Source organism: Mytilus californianus, unplaced genomic scaffold (assembly GCF_021869535.1).
Source record: "Mytilus californianus isolate M0D057914Y unplaced genomic scaffold, xbMytCali1.0.p SCAF_11, whole genome shotgun sequence".
Taxonomy (NCBI): Eukaryota; Metazoa; Mollusca; class Bivalvia; order Mytilida; family Mytilidae; genus Mytilus; species Mytilus californianus.
Genome location: NW_026262593.1, coordinates 25534428 through 25558180, shown reverse-complemented (window position 1 = coordinate 25558180; position 23753 = coordinate 25534428). Strand labels below are relative to the sequence as shown.

General features: G+C 33.6%; 1 protein-coding gene across 1 annotated transcript in view; it reads right to left on the bottom strand.

Annotated features, from left to right (window-relative positions):
• The window catches only part of LOC127719782 (uncharacterized), a 124424-nt gene that overhangs the window by 15912 nt on the left and 84759 nt on the right, over positions 1-23753 (bottom strand). The window contains exon 5 of the mRNA XM_052226041.1: positions 598-1460. Coding sequence (XP_052082001.1) covers positions 598-1460 — 863 coding nt within the window. The remainder of the gene's footprint in view (positions 1-597; positions 1461-23753) is intronic.

Sequence of the window (23753 nt, the reverse complement as noted above, 5' to 3'; positions counted from 1 at the left end):
TGTTCAGGAGTAGAATTCACAAATGTCTCATAATGCCCGACATCTCTATTTATATTCGAAAATTCCCTATTTTGACATTTATTTTAGTTATGTTTGCTATATTGACTTAAATGTCTGCCGAAAACGATAATATCAAAACTTTACTATTACACAGATAAAATAATGACGAATGGCTGTTTAACGTTCAGACTTTAACGTGCTAGTTCACAAAGTAAATATCCGTAGGAAGACATGTCATCCTACATGGACACATTATTCTGACTCCGAGCCGACCAGTCTTTGCTGCAGCACATACCAATTTCAAAATCTCAGAGTCAGCCGGGGTTCAAACCCACAACCTCGTGCACCCAAACGCGCTACCACAAAACCACCGATGATTTACACCGATTAGAATAGCTTTTTATAATATTATCCCCAGAGCTAACCTTAAGGAATATGATAAATTGGTTTAAAAAAACATAGATATTATGACAACAACTTAGTTAAACGTGAAAACAAAGGATATAAAAGGTGATACTTGATAATAAGATAGAATGAATGTGCGTGTTTTAAATGTTAAAATATTATATATTCATTTCTTAGAATAAAGTTTCATACCTGCTTGAGAATGGGTATTCTCCATCGTCAATGTTATACTTAATTTGTACCGAATGAACAATAGGTTTACTTCTGTCGAAATGTACAGCAGTAGCATCAACTTTACTATTACCCATTACATCATGTGCACGAATCCAAAATTGATAAGAATCTCCATCACGAATGTCAAAAAGCGGGAAACTTTTTTTGTCATTTAAAGGTACAACATCTTCCCAACCCATTTTTGGAGCTACAGACGTAGGAATACCAGGTATACCAACAGTCTCAAAACGAATGATGGATTTTATATTTGGTATTACAGCTTTATTTCTTACACCAGTTTTATCATCAAAACTCGGAATTATTTTCTTGTAGTCATGACGCCTTCCTGCTTTTCCATCATCAAGGCGTGGGGCGTATTCAAGTACTTTTTCAAGGAAATATCCCTTTTCATGAACTTCATTCACGAAATGACCAGACCATGTAACATCAATTTTCGAAAACTGACTTGTTTGCCATGTAAAATTTGACAGTTCGGACGCAGTGGTAACAATAATCACATTTGCAGAGCTAGTTGATATATTAGACGTTCTGTCATATATTGCTACTTGTCTTGCATATTTAGAATTGTTCGCTTTATCATTTACTTCTAGTATGGTTGAGTACACACCAGGGGCATTGGGTTCATAGGTCGGAAAGGAAATATTGTCGCTGCCATTCACTTCTTGTATAAACAAAGGTACTGGATTAAAGGTCCTATTGATGAGAGGTTCCCTTAATCCTTTGTGGTCGTAACTATACTCCATTTTCCAAACTTCAAATACATATCTCAATATTCCTGATAACTCGTCTTTCCATCCAGACCAATGGGGATTAAGTGCACCCTAAAAATAAAAAAAAGTTTTAGTTGATGTTAAACCAATAAGAAATAACTTTACATAAGAAAATAAGTGAAGCAAGCATTATTTAACTATCTTTTATAGTTTGTTCTCATGTTGTGCTGTAACATCACTGTCCAAGGCTAGGGGATAGTTGAGCGCTCGCTAATTTGTTTTGTCCGGCCACATTCCGTATGTGCCTGTCCCAGCCTAGGTGGTCGAGTGGTCTAGCGCGTCGGGCATAGTGCAAGGCGATTTGGTGCCACGATATCTCAGTAGCATGAGTTCGAATCCCGGCCAGGGAAGAACAAAAAATGTACAGATCTAACATTGTTGGGCTGTTGTTTAGACGAATTATATATTCAGAATGTATTTTCAGCCTTGTATCACCATCACTGCTGGTGATCCGATGGATACAATCTGTTGTAGAGTCGTCACTGGTTCAGACGTACTTATAATATAATTATTTCTGTGACTGCATCTTACATAAATTTGTAGGATCCTTTACAATAGATAATTCAGCTGATCTGTAACAACAAATGGAAGTTTTTAACGACCTTGACTGGCTATACAGCCCTTGCACGGTCGGGTTCTGTAACAATTCCATCTTCATGTCTTATATATCATGTACTGTGTTACGACGCTAGATAAAAACTGACGAGGAAAGGTAACACCGGCCACCGAAAGCTTAATTTTATAGAGCCTAGGTGGTCGAGGGGTATAGCGCGTCGGGCATAGTGCAAGGCGATTTGGTGCCACGATATCTCAGTAGCATGATTTCAAATCCCGGCCAGGGAAGAACAAAAAATTTGCTAACATTGTTGGGCTGTTGTTTAGACGAATTATATATACACTGCTGGTGAACCGATGGATAAAATCTGTTGTAGAGCCGTCACTGGTTCAGACGTACTTATAATTTAGTTATTTCTGTGACTGCATCTTACATTAATTTGTAGGATCCTTTACAATAGATAATTCAGCTGATCTGTAACAATTTCATCTTCATGCCTTATATATCATGTACTGTGTTACGACGCTAGATAAAAACTGACGAGGAAAGGTAACACCCGGCCACCGAAAGCTTTATTTTTATAGAGCCGAAGTGGTCAAGTGGTCTAGCGCGTCGGGCATAGTGCAAGGCGATTTGGTGTCAAGATATCTCAGAAAAATGAGTTTGAATCCCGGCCAGGGAAGAACAAAAAATTTGCTTCCGCAAATTTACAGATCTAACATTGTTGGGCTGTTGTTTAGACGAATTATATATATAAATATACATAAACAAGTCTAAATTGAAAACAACGTTCAAACCTATGATTGCGTTGGATAAAAACCGCAATTTTTATACGTGTGCATGCAAAACAAATTCCTTAGTAGAGGGGGCTAAATACAGCACAAACAGCATTCTGCAAAAGACCAAAAAAGTGAAAAAGTATATTTTAACAAAACGCATTTGACTAGCAGGTCGAACAACCGATGGTCTTAAACCCTGCTGACTGCCATTGGCGATTGCCAAATAAACGGATCACAAGATGTAACAAAATGGATCTCATAATTTATGTATTTCCAAACAGAACTTGCGGAAAAGATTGTATACCGCAAACATGAGGTGCATAAATTTGTACACCATATCCGGATTTCGACAATTAATGTCTCTTCAGTGATGTTAGGAATCGAAACGGTATTTGGAAGGCCAGATAATTTACCTCAATTTAGGATAAACTCTTGGATTTTGATGAGTCGAAATAGGATGATATATATACATAAAAAGCAAATTTAGGTGAAATCGACAACAATTTTGAGGCACCATGTTATCGCTTACATTTGGTTTAATTCATCTCTCGTCAGTGGCACTCTCTTAACAGAAAATATTTCTATTTTTTTTATATTTTAAGCAATTGGAGGGAATAATCCCAAAGCTGACACAAGATTTCTTTTAAAACTAAGGAATTATATTTTCACCTGTGAATCACCATTATCACAGAACTAGGCAAATTTTACATATTGTCTGCTGAAAATTCCTCTAATATCTAAGGTATGCATGCACACTAAAAACCTTGAAATCTCTTTTTTTCCTTTATTTAATTTTAATTTTCCTTTTTTTTTGCAACACATTTCACTCAACAACATGAAGGTTGCTGTTAATTTGATAATTAGAAACGTCTTTGATCTAATTTAGATTCAAATTTATAATAGAATTTGAACTTCCAACAATATGATGATTTATAAAAATCTTCCCTTACATCAATATCAAAGTATCATTGTCAGTTCAATAGTATTCACTACATAACATACTGTATAATTATATCTATTGTATATATTCAAATTTAAATATTGTAAAAACTATTTACATTTGTAACATCATTACTTTTAAAAAAAAATGGAACTTCTCCCAGAATGTATAAATTTATATAGATAAATATAGTATATCTGTTTACCTTTGTAACATCGTGACCTAACATGAATGGAACTTCTCCCGAAGTGCAGCTAGAATCTTCAATGCAGTGAATTGGGTCGTCGTAATCAAAATGTAGTTCCATCGAGTTTTCTGTCTTCTTGACATTATAGTTATCTTGACCATAATTTCTCCAACCATTTTTAAGTTGTCTGTATCCACCAGTACTTACAGAAAAATGTATTTTGTACCTAAATATATATATAATGATATACAGGTTTTTCAACAAGTCTTTTCACGTATGAAGTGATTTAAAAATTTGTACATTTTACATTATCATTAAATTCAAAATATTTAAACCAGATAAATTATTAAAGGAGCATTAGCTGTCAAATTCATGTTCACCGATTTGCCTCAAATTTTCATATTTGATTTAAAACATACTAAAACTTATATCCAAATTACAGAAAGTCTAAAATAAACAATAAACAATGCATGGACTCGATAATGTATATCAGTATTTCGTGTGTATATTAGTCTAGACGTCCTATAATTAACCATTGATATGACCTCCGAAGACTGCCAATACTAATATAACCCGATATAAGCATCAACATAAAATATAAATAGATAGCGAGCACGTGCAATTGGATTTTTCTAGGTCTCTTTAAGTTCATATTATAGTTTTAAAAAATATGTTAATCGTTCTACCTGTATAAGAACGATTTTTTGTGGATCGAATCAAGTCAAACAAATGGTTCTCCCTACTTGTTTCATTTTCAACGTTGACATTATTTTCATTGCAATAGCTGAACACGCATAGCATATATCTAGCCAAGAGGTTAAATTGAAGGTCACATGGATACGGATTCAATGATGTTAAATTATTGACTTGCAAATCAATAAAAGATCAGCGATGTTTTTTGGGTCTATTTTGGGCCAAACTAACTGCTTATATCGAAATATCATTTGAAAATTCCGCTTATATTAATACTTGAAACCAAAAGAATCATATTTTAAATGTTTGTCTAAATTGTAGCTAATGGCCCTTTAAAGGTTATACCATTATTTTCATTTTCAGTATGATATTCGTCACAATTGATAATTTAGGAAATAGTTAATACATATAGTACATGTGGCCTGCTACTATAATATCAAGCCACTATACAGAATACATGAACTATTTTTTTAAATTATGATATGTGACCAGTCATACATAAAATGAAAATACTGGTATATTATTAACCTTATGTAAAACTCTTGAAAAATATCTAGCTTCAGGCTTAAAGTATTTAAACATATGGAACGCCACAGCTGTCTTATGTGGAACTCTGATATTACTTTAAGTTGTTTTATTATTACTTGATGATATTTTGTCTTTACTTAATATGGTTTTGACATTACGTTATGATGTTTTGATATAACTCAATATGGAATAATCATTACTTAATGACATTTCGATATTACACGATATGGTTTCGTATTGACTTGATATAGTTTTGTCATTACTCAATATAGTTTTGTCATTACTCGATGTGGTTTCACCATTATTTAATGTGGTTGTGTCATTAGTCAATGTGGTTTTAACATTACTTGATGTGAATGTGACTTAACGTTATGTAGTTGTTTCATTACATGATGTGGTTTTGTTATTTTGTAATGATGATTTGCCTATTCTTTATATGGTCTTAACATTACGTAATGATGTTTCAAAATTTGACGATTTTACACTACATGATGTGTTTGTTTCATTATTTGATGTGGTCCTGTCATTATTTGATGTGGTTATCCCATTACTTGATGAGGTAAAATCACGTGACCAATTCGGAAAAACCTGTTCTATTTTTAGATAGATTTTCATGTTGTATGTGCCTTGGATGAGTGTGGCCATCCATCGAATTAGAGTTCAAATTAAAGTTCGGGTTACTGTTTGAGTTCAACTTTGAGTTAGTCTTCGATTTCGAATTCAAGTCATTATCATAATTAAAGTTTTAGTTAGCATTGAGTTTCGAGTTGGACTTCGAGTTTGAGTCACATTTAAAGGTAGAGTTCTAGTTACAACATTAAATTTGAGTCATTTTTTGAGGTAGAGTTTGAGTAAGATTCGAATTTAAGTCTCATTTAGATTAATTAAGATTTTGAGTTGAAATTCGAGCTATCTTATATGAGTTTGTAATTAAATTTTTTATCGCGGAACAAGGACTTTTGCTCGGGTTTCCGAAAAGAGGGCTCCGGGGGTATGCGTACAAAAGATAAACAATGTTACAGTATACAAAACGCAACATAGAAGTTGAAATAAAGTTAGATGTGGTGTGATTGACAATGAGACAACTATCCACCAGAGTTTAAATGCAGTGGATGTAAGAAATCATATATAGGCAACCGTACAGCCTTCAACACACCGTATAGTCAGCTACAAAAGGCCACCATGCACCATGTAAAAAAATTCAAACGAAAAAACAAACGGTCTTATTTAATTATAAATAAACAATCTACAAAAAAAAGACACATTTATACAACGACAACAATTGAACTTCATGCTCCTGACTTGGGGCAGGTACATAAAGAAAGTGCACGTGGCGGAGTTTAACATGTATGTGAGCGCTAAATCCTAACCTTACATCGGACTGTTACAGTTGTGTAACAGCACAACACGAGAAAAAGATGTAAACTAGACAAAGTGATGTCCCGCACTCAACTCATTTAACCGCTTATACCCCAAACTGACAAAAAAAAGTTCGATTATTTCCCAAAAGAGCACAAGATAATAACAATAAAAACCCTGACCACATGCACACCTTCAATATATGTACAAACAGACAGTAAAGAGAAAACTTCCTAGGATTCAAACTGTAGGAGGAGTTATGCAGAATAGCTATATACCCATAATGGGACGGACGGACGGACGGACAGACGGACGGGCGGACGGACGGACGGACGGACGGACAGGGGTAATACAATATGCCCTCCAACTTTTAGTTGCGGTGGCATACAAAACAGTTTCATTTGGCTGATTCAATAGATCGGTATGACTGGTAATATAAATCCATCGGGGTGATCTTGGATGCTCCAGAAAGGCACCCGTCGTGTTATTCGAGAAAGTACAAACCCAGTGATTTGGTTTTATTTGGTAGTTTACATTCAAGGAAAAGATGACGGTATTATGGTTACGACCACTGGAACATGTCCGTCGTCACATGTGAAACAGATATTCCAAAAGTTTATTTTTCAATTAGTGCGAGGTAGATCAGGGAATTTAATTGATTACAAATAAAAGATTGATATTCGTATAAGTTCAAATGATCATTTACGCTAAAAAAAATTGGGAGAATTCTTATTTTATAGTATTGATGCTTTGTCGCTTAGTCCGAGCCCCCCCTCCCCCCGTTTCCCTGTAACTTTAGTGTGAGTTGATTTGAAGTGTTTCATTTGTTAACAATAAAGTTCAAGTCTTTTGATTTGTGTCGAGCCTGCGACATCAATATAGCGGCAGTGAGACACAACAAACCTATATTTCGTCGTCGATAGTGGCATTGGCGTCTCCATCTCCATTTTTTTTTATTTCTATTGAGTTTAACCTTTCATTATACATATTACTAAACATGTATGCCATCATAATTTTGTACTTATAGAATATCATACTGTATTTGTTTACCTCGACTATTGTATCTGTATTTATATTGTATGTTTCTCTGTAAACTTGTATTTAGTTTTTAGAGAATAAAGTATCTATCTATCTATCTATCTATAGATCGTTAGGTTTCTAGTTTTTTACATTTTTCATTTCGGGACCTTTTATAGCTTACTATAGGGTATAGGTTTTGCTCATTGTTGAAAACCATACAGTTTTGTTTTAGTTAAATAAAACCGAATTAAACTGTTTTGACAATTTGTAAACCTCCATGAAGTGTTTTAAAACTTATATAGGAGTTATCCCTCAATTTCAAGAAAAAGCACCTACAGAAAAACATTTTTTTTAATTTTTTTTTTTTTTTACCGATAAATGTACAGCCGATCAACATGACGCTTTTACACTTACAGCAGCAATATCAGGCGAGACACAGGGTTCCGTGGAATATTTTACAAATTTATTACAAAAAATACTGCTTCTGTTTGAGAACTTAGGATAAAAACAACAGGACCAGGTGGTTTGGGGATATCCCAATTATGTCCGAAATACTGTAAACGTTTTAATACTTTTTTTTCTTATTATTGTCTGCCGTTCCCCTTTTTCTTACCAAATAACTCTGAACAACCACTCGAACTTTAATTTGAACTTTAACTCAATGGATAGCGATACCCATCCAAAGCACATTAAACAAACGATATATTGAAATCTGTTTAAAAATAGAACATATTTTTTCCGAATTGGTCACGTGGTTTTACCTCATCAAGTAATGGAATAACCACATCAAAGAATGACAGGACGACATCAAATAATGAAACAAACACATCATGTAGTGTAAAATCGTCAAATTTTGAAACATCATTGCGTAATGTTAAAACCATATAAAGAATAGGCAAATCATCATTACGAAATAACAAAACCACATCATGTAATGAAACAACTACATAACGTTAAGTCACATTCACATCAAGTAATGTTAAAACCACATTGACTAATGACACAACCACATTAAATAATGGTGAAACCACATCGAGTAATAACAAAACCATATTGAGTAATGACAAAACTATATCAAGTCAATACGAAACCATATCGTGTAATATCGAAATATCATTAAGTAATGACTATTCCATATTGAGTTACATCAAAACATCATTACGTAATGTCAAAACCATATTAAGTAAAGACAAAATATCATCAAGTAATAATAAAACAACATAAAGTAATATCAGAGTTCCACATAAGACAGCTGTGGCTTTCTATATAAACATCATATCTTAAGTTAGTACCATCAACCTGAAGAGAAGCTGACGATAACTGAATGCGCTATGTGATTATATAAAAGGTTGTGGATAGGTGTTACAGAATACAGAATATTGGGTAAAAAATATAAAGAATAGAGAAAAATGGACCAAAAAAGTAAAGAATAGAGAATAATGAGGTGCTAAAATATAAAGAATAGAGAATAATGGGTAAAAAGTAATAAAAGGGTTAAAAAATAAAAGAATACAGAAATGAAGGACCCCCATCCAGACCCTCATATAAGCATCAATAAAGACACAAAAATATGTTCATAATTAAATTATTTTTGATTTCCGTTAATTTTCGTTAATTTATTTCTTTTAGTTGCTCTATTAAACCGAACCGAGTACAGGAATGTTCAACCATTTAATTGGTAAACTGTCGAAAACTTATATAATCCGGAGTCAATAGTCGATACAATGAAAATAGTCTTTTCAGGACATCAACGACCAATCAATGTGGTACTGACAAACACTGTGTTGAGAACAAAGTGAGACTTATGTGATGAACGTTTGACGTTTATAACTATTACACTCAGGCATACATATTCAGGCACTCAATGTGCACAACAAAAGAACGGATATCAAAGGTGTGATAAGATTTTGGTTTATTCAAGTAACGATTGAAAAGTTATTTAATTATAATAAATTATAATACTTATTTTTTTGATAATGAATGTTGAAAAAGTAAATCTTCGGTCATTGTTGAACAAACTTGGATATCCCAATTGCTCCGAGTAGATATTGGAATACTTGTTTGTACTGGATTTCAATTACATGTAGTAAAAATCAGAATTACTTAGTAAAAATTGGAATTTCAATTTGTACTGGGAGGATTCTGGATTCTACTGAATGGCATTTGTTTTGTAACACACACATTTATATATATTTATTGTTCGTTTACCTGTCGCCGGAGTCAAACTGTATTATATAGCTGGTTTTCAAATCGCATGATAAATCGGTTTTTGGTGTTGTACTAGAAAGACTCGGGCATTCAAGGATGCTACGTTTTGCCTCATAGTGACCTGGATAAAATATAAGAATATACATTGGTCAATTAATATCACATAATTGAATACTATATAGATATAGACATGTGAAGGTGAAGGTGAAAAGAAAAATATACAAATTAAAATAATTAGGGATTCAGATACAGCTAGGGCTAAATGATTTTTAGAAATTTGTGGGTTTTTTTTCATCCCCTAGTTCTAGCACTCACTTTATATGATGAGTGATAGACCGCAGACACATTTTTGTATGAAGCACAAAAGCAAATAATGAATACTCTAATAATGGGGTTGTAGTTATTTAAATTTTGACATAAGGACAGTGTTCAGAGTATATTGTAAGTAAATATCAAGTTTCGTTTAATGATGTTAAACAAAAATGCATAGCATATTCAGGGTTTCAATTATTGCCAGACCTACATTGTACTGCGTATATATGATGCACTGATGTAGGGTATATTTCAACATAACTGATCGTTCAATTTATACATTTATGTTACATACGTTTCTAAAGAAGGAATTCCTTAAAGTTTTGATTCAGGTGAGGAAAATATCATCTTATCTGTCTCTTAACGCAAACTTAATTGATTGTTAAATTGAATTTGATTTGGCAATTAGGGAAGTTATAAGGGTGACATGTTTTTGTATGATACACATTCCCTAGAGAAAAACGCACCACGTTCTCATATAAGTTGTAAAGTGTTGACCCAGCGTATGCGAACAAAATGTAACGTGTTTATCACGGGACATGAACGCTTTTTTCTTCTATTTTGAAAAGGAGATAAAGTTCGTGAAGAATACTGTAAAGTCATCTGACAATTTATGTTAAATGATAGAAAACTGTACATATTCTACAAGTTTTGGTAAAATCATTTCTGTTGAAACCTTGACCTTTTACTCAAGTGACCTCAAAACCTGTAGGTTGGACATATGCCCTAAAAGGTATCTGGAAACCATTTATTTGGTCCAATTTCAGTCTGTATTGATATTTGACCTAGTGATCACAAAATCAACAGAATTGATTTTTCCGTTATTCGCATAATCCACCAAAGATTGGTTTTTGGAGAGAAAGATGTTGTCCAGAAACAAAACTTTTACCGAAATTTCCTTGATTTATGACAGGCATTGTGACCTTGACTCTTAACCTACTAACTAAAGAATCCATAGGGGTATGTTTCGTTTTAATGGACATGTGTATGTTTCGTGTGGTGAAGGTGAAAATTCCCCTTGATAAATTAATAAATCATTTAGAAAATAAGATTCCAACTCCCTCAGACAAAGTTTACCGTAGATGAATTTGGCTATTTGTTTCGGTTATTTTTGGTTATAAAGGTCCTAACGTTTCTACATGTTTATAGATCCCTGGCATTCAAATATTTAGGGGTGAGCATTCATGGTGAAGGTAAATCTAAAGCACAAAAGTTATCAAGTGTATTACTCAGTTCTTCGGACATAGGGTCCAAAAATACCAGCATGAAGCAAAAATTATAACTATCCATTTGGCCTTTTTTATCAATCCATTGTTGTTGTGACCTTAACCATTGGCCTGTTAACCTGAAAATAATAGGGCTCCTTTGCATTCTATGGGGTATTATTGAAATAAGTTTTGTTAAAGTTGAACATATTATTATCAATACTTCATCCGTTACCAAAACAGTACCCAAATTTAAGTCTATCCAAATTTAAGTCAAAAGCTGCTGTTACATAAAACATGTAAAAATAATAAATAGTGTGATGCTTGTATGGTACGAAAAAAATTCAGACTGACAAAAAAATCATAGCCCACCTCTTTCACAAAGTAAAACGGTCGTTCCTTAAGATCATGATGCCAGGAAATTTGCGAAAATATATCAACAGGTGACCGTTGGTTTTACATATGCTTACCATGTAGATAATCATATCTCACCTCCATTTCTCAGTTTCATGTGGATAACAGATGCAGTGGCAGAAACGATCCCAAATTTTGCCGTGCTTATGTAACTTGGAAGAAGACTTGGGTTACGGGAAAAAACATAAGTATCGTCTAATGAGGCTTTCAAATACAATTCCAGCCTATTGAATTTTCCTTGGTTTGTCCATGTTATGTCAGGCTCTGTCATGTGAGTGGCATCACTCTTGTAACTGTATTGATCTCTGTTTATCGATGCTTGGTGATAGGTGAAGGTGGCATTGATCTTCTCTATAGTTGGCAAGAAATCACGGCTTTGCACTTTTAAAATGATAATGATTACACAAAAAAATATAAAACAAAGGACTAGTTCATACTGTACGATCATTAATAGTATTCAATAATGATTTGCTGGAAACAAACTATATATAACAGCTTATGACATAAACTAAATGAAGTAAATCTCCAGAGAACGTTGCGACATATAGCATGGCTGACGAATGTATACTAGTAACATACTGCAGTTCTGCATCTAAAAGCTTTTTAAATAGAAAAAGATGTCGGTAGTTAAAAAAATGTAAGGATTTTTTGTTTAAGAAAGAATTCTTTCATGCCATGCTCTATGCTCATTTTAACATGGGTAGGCGTTATATTTAAGAAATAATTCATGAAAGCCATAGATTTGTTGGAAATTTACACATTGCCTGGGCCATGATATTCGAAATTTATCCTGAGCTAAAGCGAGGGATAAAATTAACGAATATCAGGGCCCAGGCCATGTGTAAATTTACAACAAATCTATAGCTTCCATGAATTATTTCGATTCTAATAGGACAAATCCGGTCATTAAAAAACTGAAGCGAGGGTGGGTACGCCGTGTGTGTGGCTGTTCTTTTTTACTCCCTGTTAGATGAAGCTAAAACATTCTAATAAATCTGTAGCTTGCATGAACTATTTCGTATACATCCGCTAGGAAAAATGTGCTTAATTCTTTTAATTCTCAAACCCAACATTTGCCATTTTTAATTTACATGTTTTTCTCGTAAGCTACCGTCAAATCCAAAGTTGACATTTCGTAACTAAGGTCCCGCCATATTGACTTGCTGAAATCAGTAAATATGCGAATAATGCAATAAAATAGAATATAAAACAACACCTACCTCAAAAATCCATTTTAATGTAATATTATACGAATTTCTATGGTTCACGTAATGGAAAAAACCTTCAGCTATAGCTTTTTCATTTATATGACGTCATGTTTTGAAATGACTTAAATGCGCCAGAGTCATTAATGGACTTTCGCGGAATTTTATTTTATTTTGATTTTGTAGTTTTCTCCGAGCTCTTGTGCATTAATTCTTTTTGTTATGCATCCGAATAAGAATAAAAGTTCTGTAGTCTTTTTTCAATTGCAATTTTTAAAACAATAAAATCGGCATAGCGTTTGCAAATAGGTTCCAATACATGTGGATTTACGAGGGAGGTATATTGTAACATCCATTATTATGTATATCTCTGAGTCTGCGCTAAGTATAGATATATCGAGAATTTTATCACGGTGTTATTTACAAAGCGAAAGAAGCACGTCAATATATTTATATCGAGGTGTAAAATGTTGACAAATATAATGCCTAACCATGTTAAAATGAGCATAGAGCATGGCATGATAGAATTATTTCAATTGAATAGGAAAATTTAGAACTTTTGTGTTTCGAAGCGGATCTATAATACACGTTCGAAAGGCAACCATTTTGATTTAAAGAAGCCAAAACGTTAAATAAAATCAACCGTTTCACGATAGAAAATGAACAGATCAATGAACACTTTCTTTTAGAATGATTTTATGTTATTTCCTAGCGAGCAACACCAACTCAAATGTCCATTTTGATCTTTGGCATTGTTCAAAATTCAACTGACGTTGCAATTTCGTTTGTGACGTCAATCACTCGCAGCCCATGTTCTATTGAAATTAGATCATGGATTTGTTTCTAAAGCGAAAGAAAAATGTCATTTAGAATTGGAAACATTCGATATTAATGTCAGGACATATATAGAATGAATTGTTTTAAAGTATATATACATATTTACAAGTTAAGCAGCTATTTCCTCCAAATCCATATGAGCATTCACATGTACTGCCATAACACTTCCCAGGATAGCAAGGTTTGATATAAGAACATGATGACACTGTAAAACAATATAATTGCTTATATGCTACAAACATACAAATTCATGTAACTGTAAAAGAGAGGCGTACGATACCAAAGGGGCATTCATTCTCATAAGTTGAAAACAAACTGACAACGCCATGGCTAAAAAAGAAAAAGACCATCAGACAAACAACAGTATACAAAACACAACATGCTTACTATTTAACGTACAATATTTGTAATATTCCCACATTTATATTATGTGGGTGTAATATTTGAAAAAATATAAATATCCCACCCTTTGTGTTATAGTTAGATTGATTGATTGATTTATTGTTGTATGCTTAACGCCCAGTGGTACATTTTTGTTTGAAAGCTACTGATAAAGTTTACATGAGCTTAATAACATATACTTGTAGGGAACTGATCAGGCATATGAAGTTTGAATATCATATTCTCAATTTCGATCCACAAATTTCGACGTTTCTACTAATTGGCCGATGCTGCTGCTGGAGAAGGTTAGTCTCCGCGGATAGTATTAAGTAGTCAGTGCTTTGCACATGGCATGAGTTATAACAACCATTTCTTAAATTTTCCGTTTATAAATTTAGAAATACAGGCAAATTTGACCTTAAATATATTTGTCTCTTCTTATCAGGTCCCTTTTAGTCAGAAAGCTCCTCATAAATTGCAGTATTCATGCATCCTTGGATTAAAAATTTTTGGGTTTAAGAGGTCCTGGTGAAAGTAAAATTTAGAGAAGCTCTTCGGACAATCAAATTTATAAAGTGTTATTTTTTATTTAACCTTTTCTCTGCCATTGGGCCTATCCGGCCTATTAAAACACTACCTTTGAGTGCCACGGTTGAGGCCCAAAGGCCAACTGAATTTTGATGTCGCGTAATAATGAACAATACGTCATAATGCTAGAGTGCGGGATCTGGAAGATGGCCGGCGTCAACACTATTTCAACTCCATGATTTTGGGTTTAGATTAAGAAGAACCACAATGCAATATCAACCAGAGGTGAACAATAAGAATTCTAGAAATAAAATCGTCGCCAATAGTGTATTGTTATTAACTGTTCTATTTAGAGATGACAAAAGTATTTGTGCGACAAACAAACATGTTGGAAGAATGTCTCTGTTTTTACGCAATTTTTGGCAAGCATGAACACCTGTTGGCTTGGTACATGTTTATGAAATTCTTTATACTCACATATTTAAAAAGAATATTGTTGTGTTTATATTTTGGTGTGGAATACTATTTTTAGAATCAGTGTTATTAGGGATCATTCGAGTTTCAGAATGAAAAAAAGGTATTTATCTTAAGGCATATTCCATTTCTACGTTTAGTTACGCATATTTTGATATATACATTTATATAGTTATCAATTCCAAAACTTCGAACAAATACAACAAAGGCGAACTGGAAAGCAAAACCCGTATTATCACCAACACCCAACGCGACGTCTACATAAACATCAGGGCCTTTTATAGCCGACTATACGGTATCGATTTTCCTCATTGTTGAAGTCCGTACGGTTGCCTATAATTGCTTACATCCACTTATTTGAACTCTTGTGGATAGTTGTCTCATTGGCAATAGTACCATATCTCCTTATTTTTATATTACCCGTATCAACTATTGAAAATGTGTGTTCAATAACTTAACTTGAATTCGATAAATTTCTTCGAGTTTTTGTTTTCACTGCAACTTTACTGAATGAATATGAAGTTATATAAAAACTCTCATAAGATAAACAAAACAAACATGTTTACAGAAAAAGTAGCACAAAGATAAATTGTAGCAAATAGTTCCAAACTCTCTCAGGCATGGTTGACCTAAAATGGTCTGCCAGCAGTTCTTTTTGCGGCAATTGTTGTTTTTAAGATGTGTCATTTGCGACAAATATAATTTTTCAAAGGTATCTTTTGCGCCAATTTACATGGGTTGCGTTCAATACTAGCTGCTACGTCTTAGATATCTATGTATGTTGAACGCTATGCCACGTAACTAGCCTATCAAAATGACGTCACGAGTAATAACCTTTTCTGACGCCATTTTGGAATCTCCAGGTAGCATAATTTTTTTGGGCTTTCTAGATCTATTTAGTGGCTAGGCTAGCTATACGTTCAGTAGTCAGAATCTTCGTAACCCTACGTAGCAGCTACGATATCGAAAGCAACCCTGCATTAATATTTATCGTTCATAATAAGTCTGATACCATAAAAGAATAAATTAGGGACTATTGTTGCAAGATATGTCAAAATGATAAGAAAGTAGATGTTTTTGCTTATATAAATGTGTTATCTATAGATGTTGATGACAATGCTTTTTTTTACACAATCCGTATGGCTTGAAACTTCAACATTCGGGAGACGCACTAATGATGGACCATATGCATTTCATAAGCACTACTATGAACTTGTTTTTTTATCGCATCCAATTTTATTTTAATATTTTATTTGATATTGTCGAAAATTTCAATCAATTAAATTGCGCAATGCTTATGCAACAGCAGTAAGAAGCAGACATAACTCAGAAAAGGATACATTTGCTGTTGAAAAATACCAGAATAATACAAGATCATACAAGAGGAGTATACTAGATTATGTTTTTGTCTTAAATTAAAATTTTCACAATTTGATATAATTATGTTGTCCATCTGTAAATGGTTTAATGTTTTGTTTGTATACTTTTTAAAAAAGTTTTATTAAACTACACTAAATGGCTTTTAACTCAGTTACTCAGTCAATGTAAAATGCCGGTCCAATACATGATAAATCGAAAGAGGAAGTCATTGTTTTTCTTTAAAATAAATTGACGTAATCGTATACTTTATTTTTGGTGCAAATGATACTATGCATTTTGAAAACAAGTGATGCAAACATAGCATTGGCGCAAATTAGTTATGGCGCAAGCAGATTTTTCCCAAAGGTTTTGAGTATTCTTTTCATTCCAACTTTGTTCATATAACTCCTAAAGGTTGCACTTTGTAAATACAGCTGTTTCGCAAATCACGCTTCTTTTGGGGAGATATATGATATTCATATAGATATTTTGTTTTGTTTGCCTACTGGTTCCCAGATATGACCTCTATGTTTCATCTCGTAGAGACATAACTTTGGAATGTTATCAGTATAAATACACATGAATAGCGGTGAAATTGAATTCTGAGGAAGACCCACAGTGAAAGGAGGGGTAGTACAGTATTTTAGTATAAGATTAAACTCTAAGAAGTTCGGGGCATATAAATGTTGAAAATATGCCGCACAGCCCCATATATTGACCTTTGAAAAAAAATAGTAGTGCATATGAACTTTCCATTCTAGGATATATAATTTTTTACGAAACTTCATAGTAAAAATGGTAAAATTTTAGCCGTAAAAGGAGTTCCTATGGGACATTGCATTGTCTATGTTTACAGAAGTGCAACCTATAGTATGTATACATCCCTTGCTTTCAAAATATTAGTTTTCAGCTTTTCAGCTTTTCTGCATGTCGTAGGTAAATTCAGAGATTTTTAACGCACTAGTTCACAAGGTGCAACAATCCAGAGGACGACATATCACCATTCCCGGATACATTGTTCTGACTCCGTGTCAACCAGTATTTGTTCCCCGTATTTAGCGGTGAAGCAGCAAATACCTATTTTCAAGTCTTTGTTTTGACCCAATCGAGGACCGAAACAGCGACTTTCTGTCCTCTAGTAGAGCATGCTACCAAGAGACAAAAGAGGCTACGACACTAAGTTTCCAACTACCTATGGTAAAATTGTCATTGATTGGTTTGGCAATACTGTTGAATTTCCTTTAGGTTATATATAACACCTAAAGTATTTAAACATCCCTTGCTTTTAAAATTATTTTTGAGCGACTCGGGTAAATCCAGAAAAACGCTTCTGAAGAAACAAATTTATAAAAAAAATCATGCTAGTGAATATGATGGAGGATGCATGAATTGCAGTACATGCAAGTCTATCGACGCACTTGGTCTTGCATCATTCGGAGCTTATGCGATTCGAATCTTTTCCTCGACTGTGTCATGACCAAATGAGACATCTCTGAATTTGGACATACCATGAGTAACACTTCAGTTACAACTGGTGGAGCAGGATCTGTTTACCTCTCCACAGCACATAAGATCACTCCCAGTATTTAGTTGGCTCCGTGATGCCCAGTCTTTAGTCTTCTATGTAGTGTTTGTAAACTTTTTAGTTTTTCGTCGTCTTTCGTTTTTTGCCAAGGCGTTGTCAGTTTCTCTTGACTTTTGAGTTTTTTAATGTCCTCTTGGTATTTTCCGCCGCATTTTTTATTCTATATTTTCCAGTTTCACCTGGACCTGAGATATTGATTTTTCCCGAAGACATTTAAGGTAGAATTGAGAAAAGAAACGGGGAATGTGTCAAAGTGACAACAAGCCGACCAAAGAGCAGAAAACAGCTCAGGGCCACCAATGGGTCTTCAACGGAGAGGCGGGCTTTAGCTAACTCCTAAACAATAATGTATATTTGTTCAGCGAAATAGATGCCACACAAAACTCCGAAACATATAAATGAACCAACAATTAAAACGCACACAAGATTAAAAAAGGCTAGAGATGTATAGTTATTATCAAGAATTTATTTTATTCACTATAACACTTTCATTAGAGTTTGTTTAAAAACTAGATTAATATTATAATTACCACCGGCGCAAATATCCCCTTTGTATGCCACCGGACACCTGCATTGATTTGGCTGAACACATGTTCCACCATTCCTGCACCCAGGTGAACATCTAGCTGAAAAAGTAATACTTTTTTTTCAAAGTTTCATCAATTTTGGAGAAGATGTATTACGCTTATAACGAGTCACTGAAACATTTTTCATACACAATTTACCTTATCTTACATGGTTTTATTATTTACAAATATACTGTGGGACTTTATTTATAACGAAACATTTCAAATTTGTTTTCAACAGCACCAGAACTTTTGTGTATATTGTAATTCTTATCATTTTATATTTCAAGTTCTACAGTATAAAACACCAGACTAAATTTGACACCGTCTCATTGAAAGTTCGTACACATTTAATTATTCATAGATGTACCTAAAACTTTTCTGATTCTTAAACAATTGAATAAACATTTCTAGTTCAGTCTTACTGTGTAGAAAATACTTAAACATCAATTGTGACAGCAACTGCTTGAGGGTTTTAACATCCCCGAAAACAGGAAACTGGAACAATGGCCTATTATTGTTACTCTATTTGAAACATCTCAAACATGATTGTATAAGGAAACCGACAAAATGTCATGGCTATGAGAAATAAGTACTTGTGCAAATACAAGGATTTTGATAATAAAATCTTTAAACACAGCAAACAGGAAAATTTGTCAAATGTCATGCAACTTAACTTTAGATTTTTTTGTCAATATTACAATTTGTACCCAAAATTTATAATTCTATAATGGAAAGTTGAAATATTTAAAAAATCTCATTATTTATGATATCTCAGTCAAACGGTCTTTCTTTTTTTTTTTTTATAAATCATCGAAAATAGTTCGGTGACGGAATACGAAAAAGTCGATTATTGAAAAAAGAATTAGAAAGTTTGCAATCATTCTACTGCAAAAGGGGTATTTAAATTGGAATTAAATATTCAATGAATTTTTTTTGTGACCTTTGACATTGATTTCTGAAAAAAATGCACCAAATTTTCTTTTGACGACCACATTTATTTTAAGAACACACATTGTCGAATCGAACGATATATGATATAGCCGTGTATTAGTTCTGACGATAAAATTTAAAAAATTCTGACCCTGGCCAACGTGCTACACGCTAACATAGATTGAATGTTGAGTATTGCTATATATATGTAGATATATAAGACATTTTAAAAAAATAATATGTGGTATGATTGCCAAAAAGACAACTATGTATATTCACCAAAGACAAAAGGACAATGATGTAAACCACCAAAGACCAAAGGACAATGGTGTAAATCACCAAAAGACCAAAAGTAAATGGTGTAAACCACCAAAGAGCAAAGGACAATGGTGTAAATCACCAAAGACCAAAGGACAATGGTGAAAATCACCAAAAGACCAAAGGACAATGATGTAGATAGCAAAAGACCAGACAATGATGTAAACCACCAAAGACCAAAGGACAATGGTAATAACCACCAAAGACCAAAGGACAATGGTGTAAATCACCAAAAGACAATGGTGTAAACCACCAAAGACCAAAGGACAAGGGTGTAAATCACCAAAAGACCATAGGACAATGATGTAAGTCACCATACATCACAGGACAATGATGTAAACCACCAAAGACCAAAGGACAATGGTTTAAATCACCAAAGACCAAAGGACAATGATGTAAACCACCAAAGACCAAAGGATAATGGTGTAAATCAATGTAAACCACCAAAGACCAAAGGACAATGATGTAAATAACCAAAGACCAAAGGACAATGATGTAAACAACCAAAGACCAAAGGACAATGATGAAAATCACCAAAGACCAAAGGACAATGGTGTAAACAACTAAAGACCAAAGGACAATGGTGTAAACCACCAAAGACCAAAGGACAATGATGTCAATTACCAAAGACCTAGAACAAAGATGTAAATCGTCAAAGACCAAATGAAAATGGTGTAAATCACGAGACTAAAGGACAATGATGTAAAGACCAAAGGACAATGATGTAAATCACCAAAGACCTAGGAAAATGATGTAAATCGTCAAAGACGAAATGAAAATGGTGTAAATCACCAAAGACCAAAGGACAATAATGTAAACCACAGAAGACCTAAGGACAATGATGTAAATCACCAAAGACCTAGGACAATGGTGTAAATCAATGTAAACCACCAAAGACCAAAGGACAATAGTGTAAATCAATGTAAACCACCAAAGACCAGAGGACAATGGTGTAAATCAATGTAAAACACAAAAGACAAAAGGACAATGGTGTAAATCAATGTAAACCACCAAAAACCAAAGGACAATGATGTAAATCACCAAAGACCAAAGGACAATGGTGTAAATCAATGTAAAACACAACTGACAATGGTGTAAATCAATGTAAACAACCAAAGACTTTATGTCAATGATGTAAACAACCAAAGACCTAAGGACAATGGTATAAATCACCAAAGACCAAAGGACAATGATGTAAACAACCAAAGACCAAAGGACAATGGTGTAAATCAACAAAGACCTAGGACAATGGTGTAAATCACCAAAGACCAAAGGACAATGGTGTAAATCACCAAAGACCAAAGGACAATGATGTAAATCACGAAAGACCTTAGGACAATGATGTAAACAACCAAAGACCTAGGACAATGATATAAATCACCAAAGACCTAGGACAATGATGTAAATCACCAAAGACCTAGGACAAAGATGTAAATTGTCAAAGACCAAATTAAAATGGTGTAAATTATCAAAGACCAAAGGACAATGATGTAAACCACAAAAGACCAAAGGACAATGATGTAAATCACCAAAGATCTAGGACAATGATGTAAATCGTCAAAAGACCAAATGAAAATGGTGTAAATCACCAAAGACCAAAGGACAATGATGCAAACCACCAAAACCAAAGGACAATGATGTAAATCACCAAAGACCTAGGACAATGATGTAAATCGTCAAAGACCAAACGAAAATGGTGTAAATCACCAAAGACCAAAGGACAATGATGTAAACCACCAAAGACCAAAGAACAACGGTGTAAATCACCAAAGACCTAGGACAATGATGTAAACCACCAAAGACCAAAGGACAATGGTGTTAACCACCAAAGACCAATGGATAATGGTGTAAACCACCAAAGACCAATGGACAATGGTGTAAACTACCAAAGACCAAAGGACAATGATGTAAACCAACAAAGACCAAAGGACAATTGTGTAAATCGTCAAAGACCAAATGAAAATGGTGTAAATTACCAAAGACCAAAGGAAAATGATGTAAACCAACAAAGACCAAAGGACAATGATGTAAACAACTACTGTAGCAAGTCACCGTTATATGATGAAATTGTTATTGTCGTTAAATTGTTTCTCAGAATGGTTCCCAAAATTTCAAAAACTTTAAAATACCGTTTCTATATCAATTATTGAACTATTAATATGAGTAGAAATGTACTTTATTTTCATTATATGTAAAGAAACAACATTTACGTGATTTGCAGAGGAGGCAAACATTTGCGGAAACGTTAAAAGAAAGCTTTTTCAAATAAATTGTTTAATTATAAATTTCGTGAGAGAAAAAAATAATTTCTTTCAGAAGGGAAATATTGAAAATGGTATATTCCTTAATGGTTTAAAAAAAATCTATTTTCCCTCGTTTTCATCACTTCCCCCTCCCCTCTCCCCTCAATAAAAGATGAATCGTTCGCGCCTTGACATTTGCAGTCTGTTTGATAAGCCTGTGCTATAACTTTGAAATTTCTAGTAAAAATTCGTTAGTTTTTCTGTTCTTTGTTTTAGCAGTGTCACCGAGATCATGTGTGGTGAAAGGTGTGCATTTTATTGGGAAATAAAATATAACTTATGGAATGCCTCTGACAATCAAAATAACAAAATCGTATAAAATATCAAAAGAACTTACCTATATTACAGTTGTAATCGCCATTATGCCTCCACCCACTGCTACATAGCGTTTGATATCCATATACTGGATAATGTTCAGTTCGTCTACTCCAGCAACTTGACAAATACATATAAATGATCAATGCAGTTTTACCAAATAAAATCCCCTTTGCTACGAATTATCAAATGCCACTGTCGAATGTTCATAAAACACAGTTAAAATTCTTGTAAATGCTAAATTTCTTAATAGTTACGACAAGGGCGTCATTCGGTTTGTTTATGGCTCTATATGTATGAGTTACAATGTACATTAAGAAAAGTTCGAGTAGTATGGACTCCGAATGGTGACTGAGGAATAGAAATATGGTCACTTAGTTCTTCTTCCGACCGGCAGTAAACCGTTGCCAATGTGGCCTTTTGCAATGCAAAATTTCTCTCCCAATCCGATATACCCTCATATTGAAAAGGCAATCAAAATTGCCCCGACCTTCATCCAGGACGGTCTATATTACAGAACCTAACTATTGCATTGATTGTTAATTTGTTCTCATCCTGAACATTCACGAAATATTTGCCACTGGACGTTAAGCAACCAACAATCAACCAATCAATTATTATATGAGTAGGATAATTTGGGCTTTTGAATAATCATTGAGTAGGTATTTAAAAAAAAATTACATTCATTTGTTTCAATATATTTACATTTTACTTCATATCAAACATTTCTGTATGCGGAAAAATGAAAATATCTACCATTATCTAAATGCAATATATACATTCAGTCATAACATGAAATTAAAGAAGGTTGTTTCTCAGTCGTGTAACGAAATGCATCTGTCAATTTATTCCCCCTCGAAATTATCATTTTGCTTGAAAATATCATTCTTATTTCAAAAAGTTACGTCTAGAAGTATGTAACATTGTTTTGTCATCATAATGTACATAATCTATTTTGCGCTGTTTTCGATCTATGAGTTTGACTGTCCCTCTGGTATCTTTCGTCCCTCTTTCATGAACTTTACATGTTAACGGTATATTTTCCGTGATTGAAAAACTTACTAAACTCGTTTCTTCTGTCTCAAAAAACATGAATAATAATAGCTGTATCACGAGCGATAGAGGGGGGCATGTTTAAACGATTTACGATAACATATAAGACAGTTAGGACAGTTTAAAAGATTATGATTTTCCCTTTATTCTTACTCCCTTATATTTTCATAGGGCTCCGGCTTGATATTCTTGATGATGAAGTCAGTTTCAAAAAACAAATATGTCATTATTCTTTATATATGAAACCAATTTGAATTTTTAAAGTAATATTTCTTAAATGCTCGAT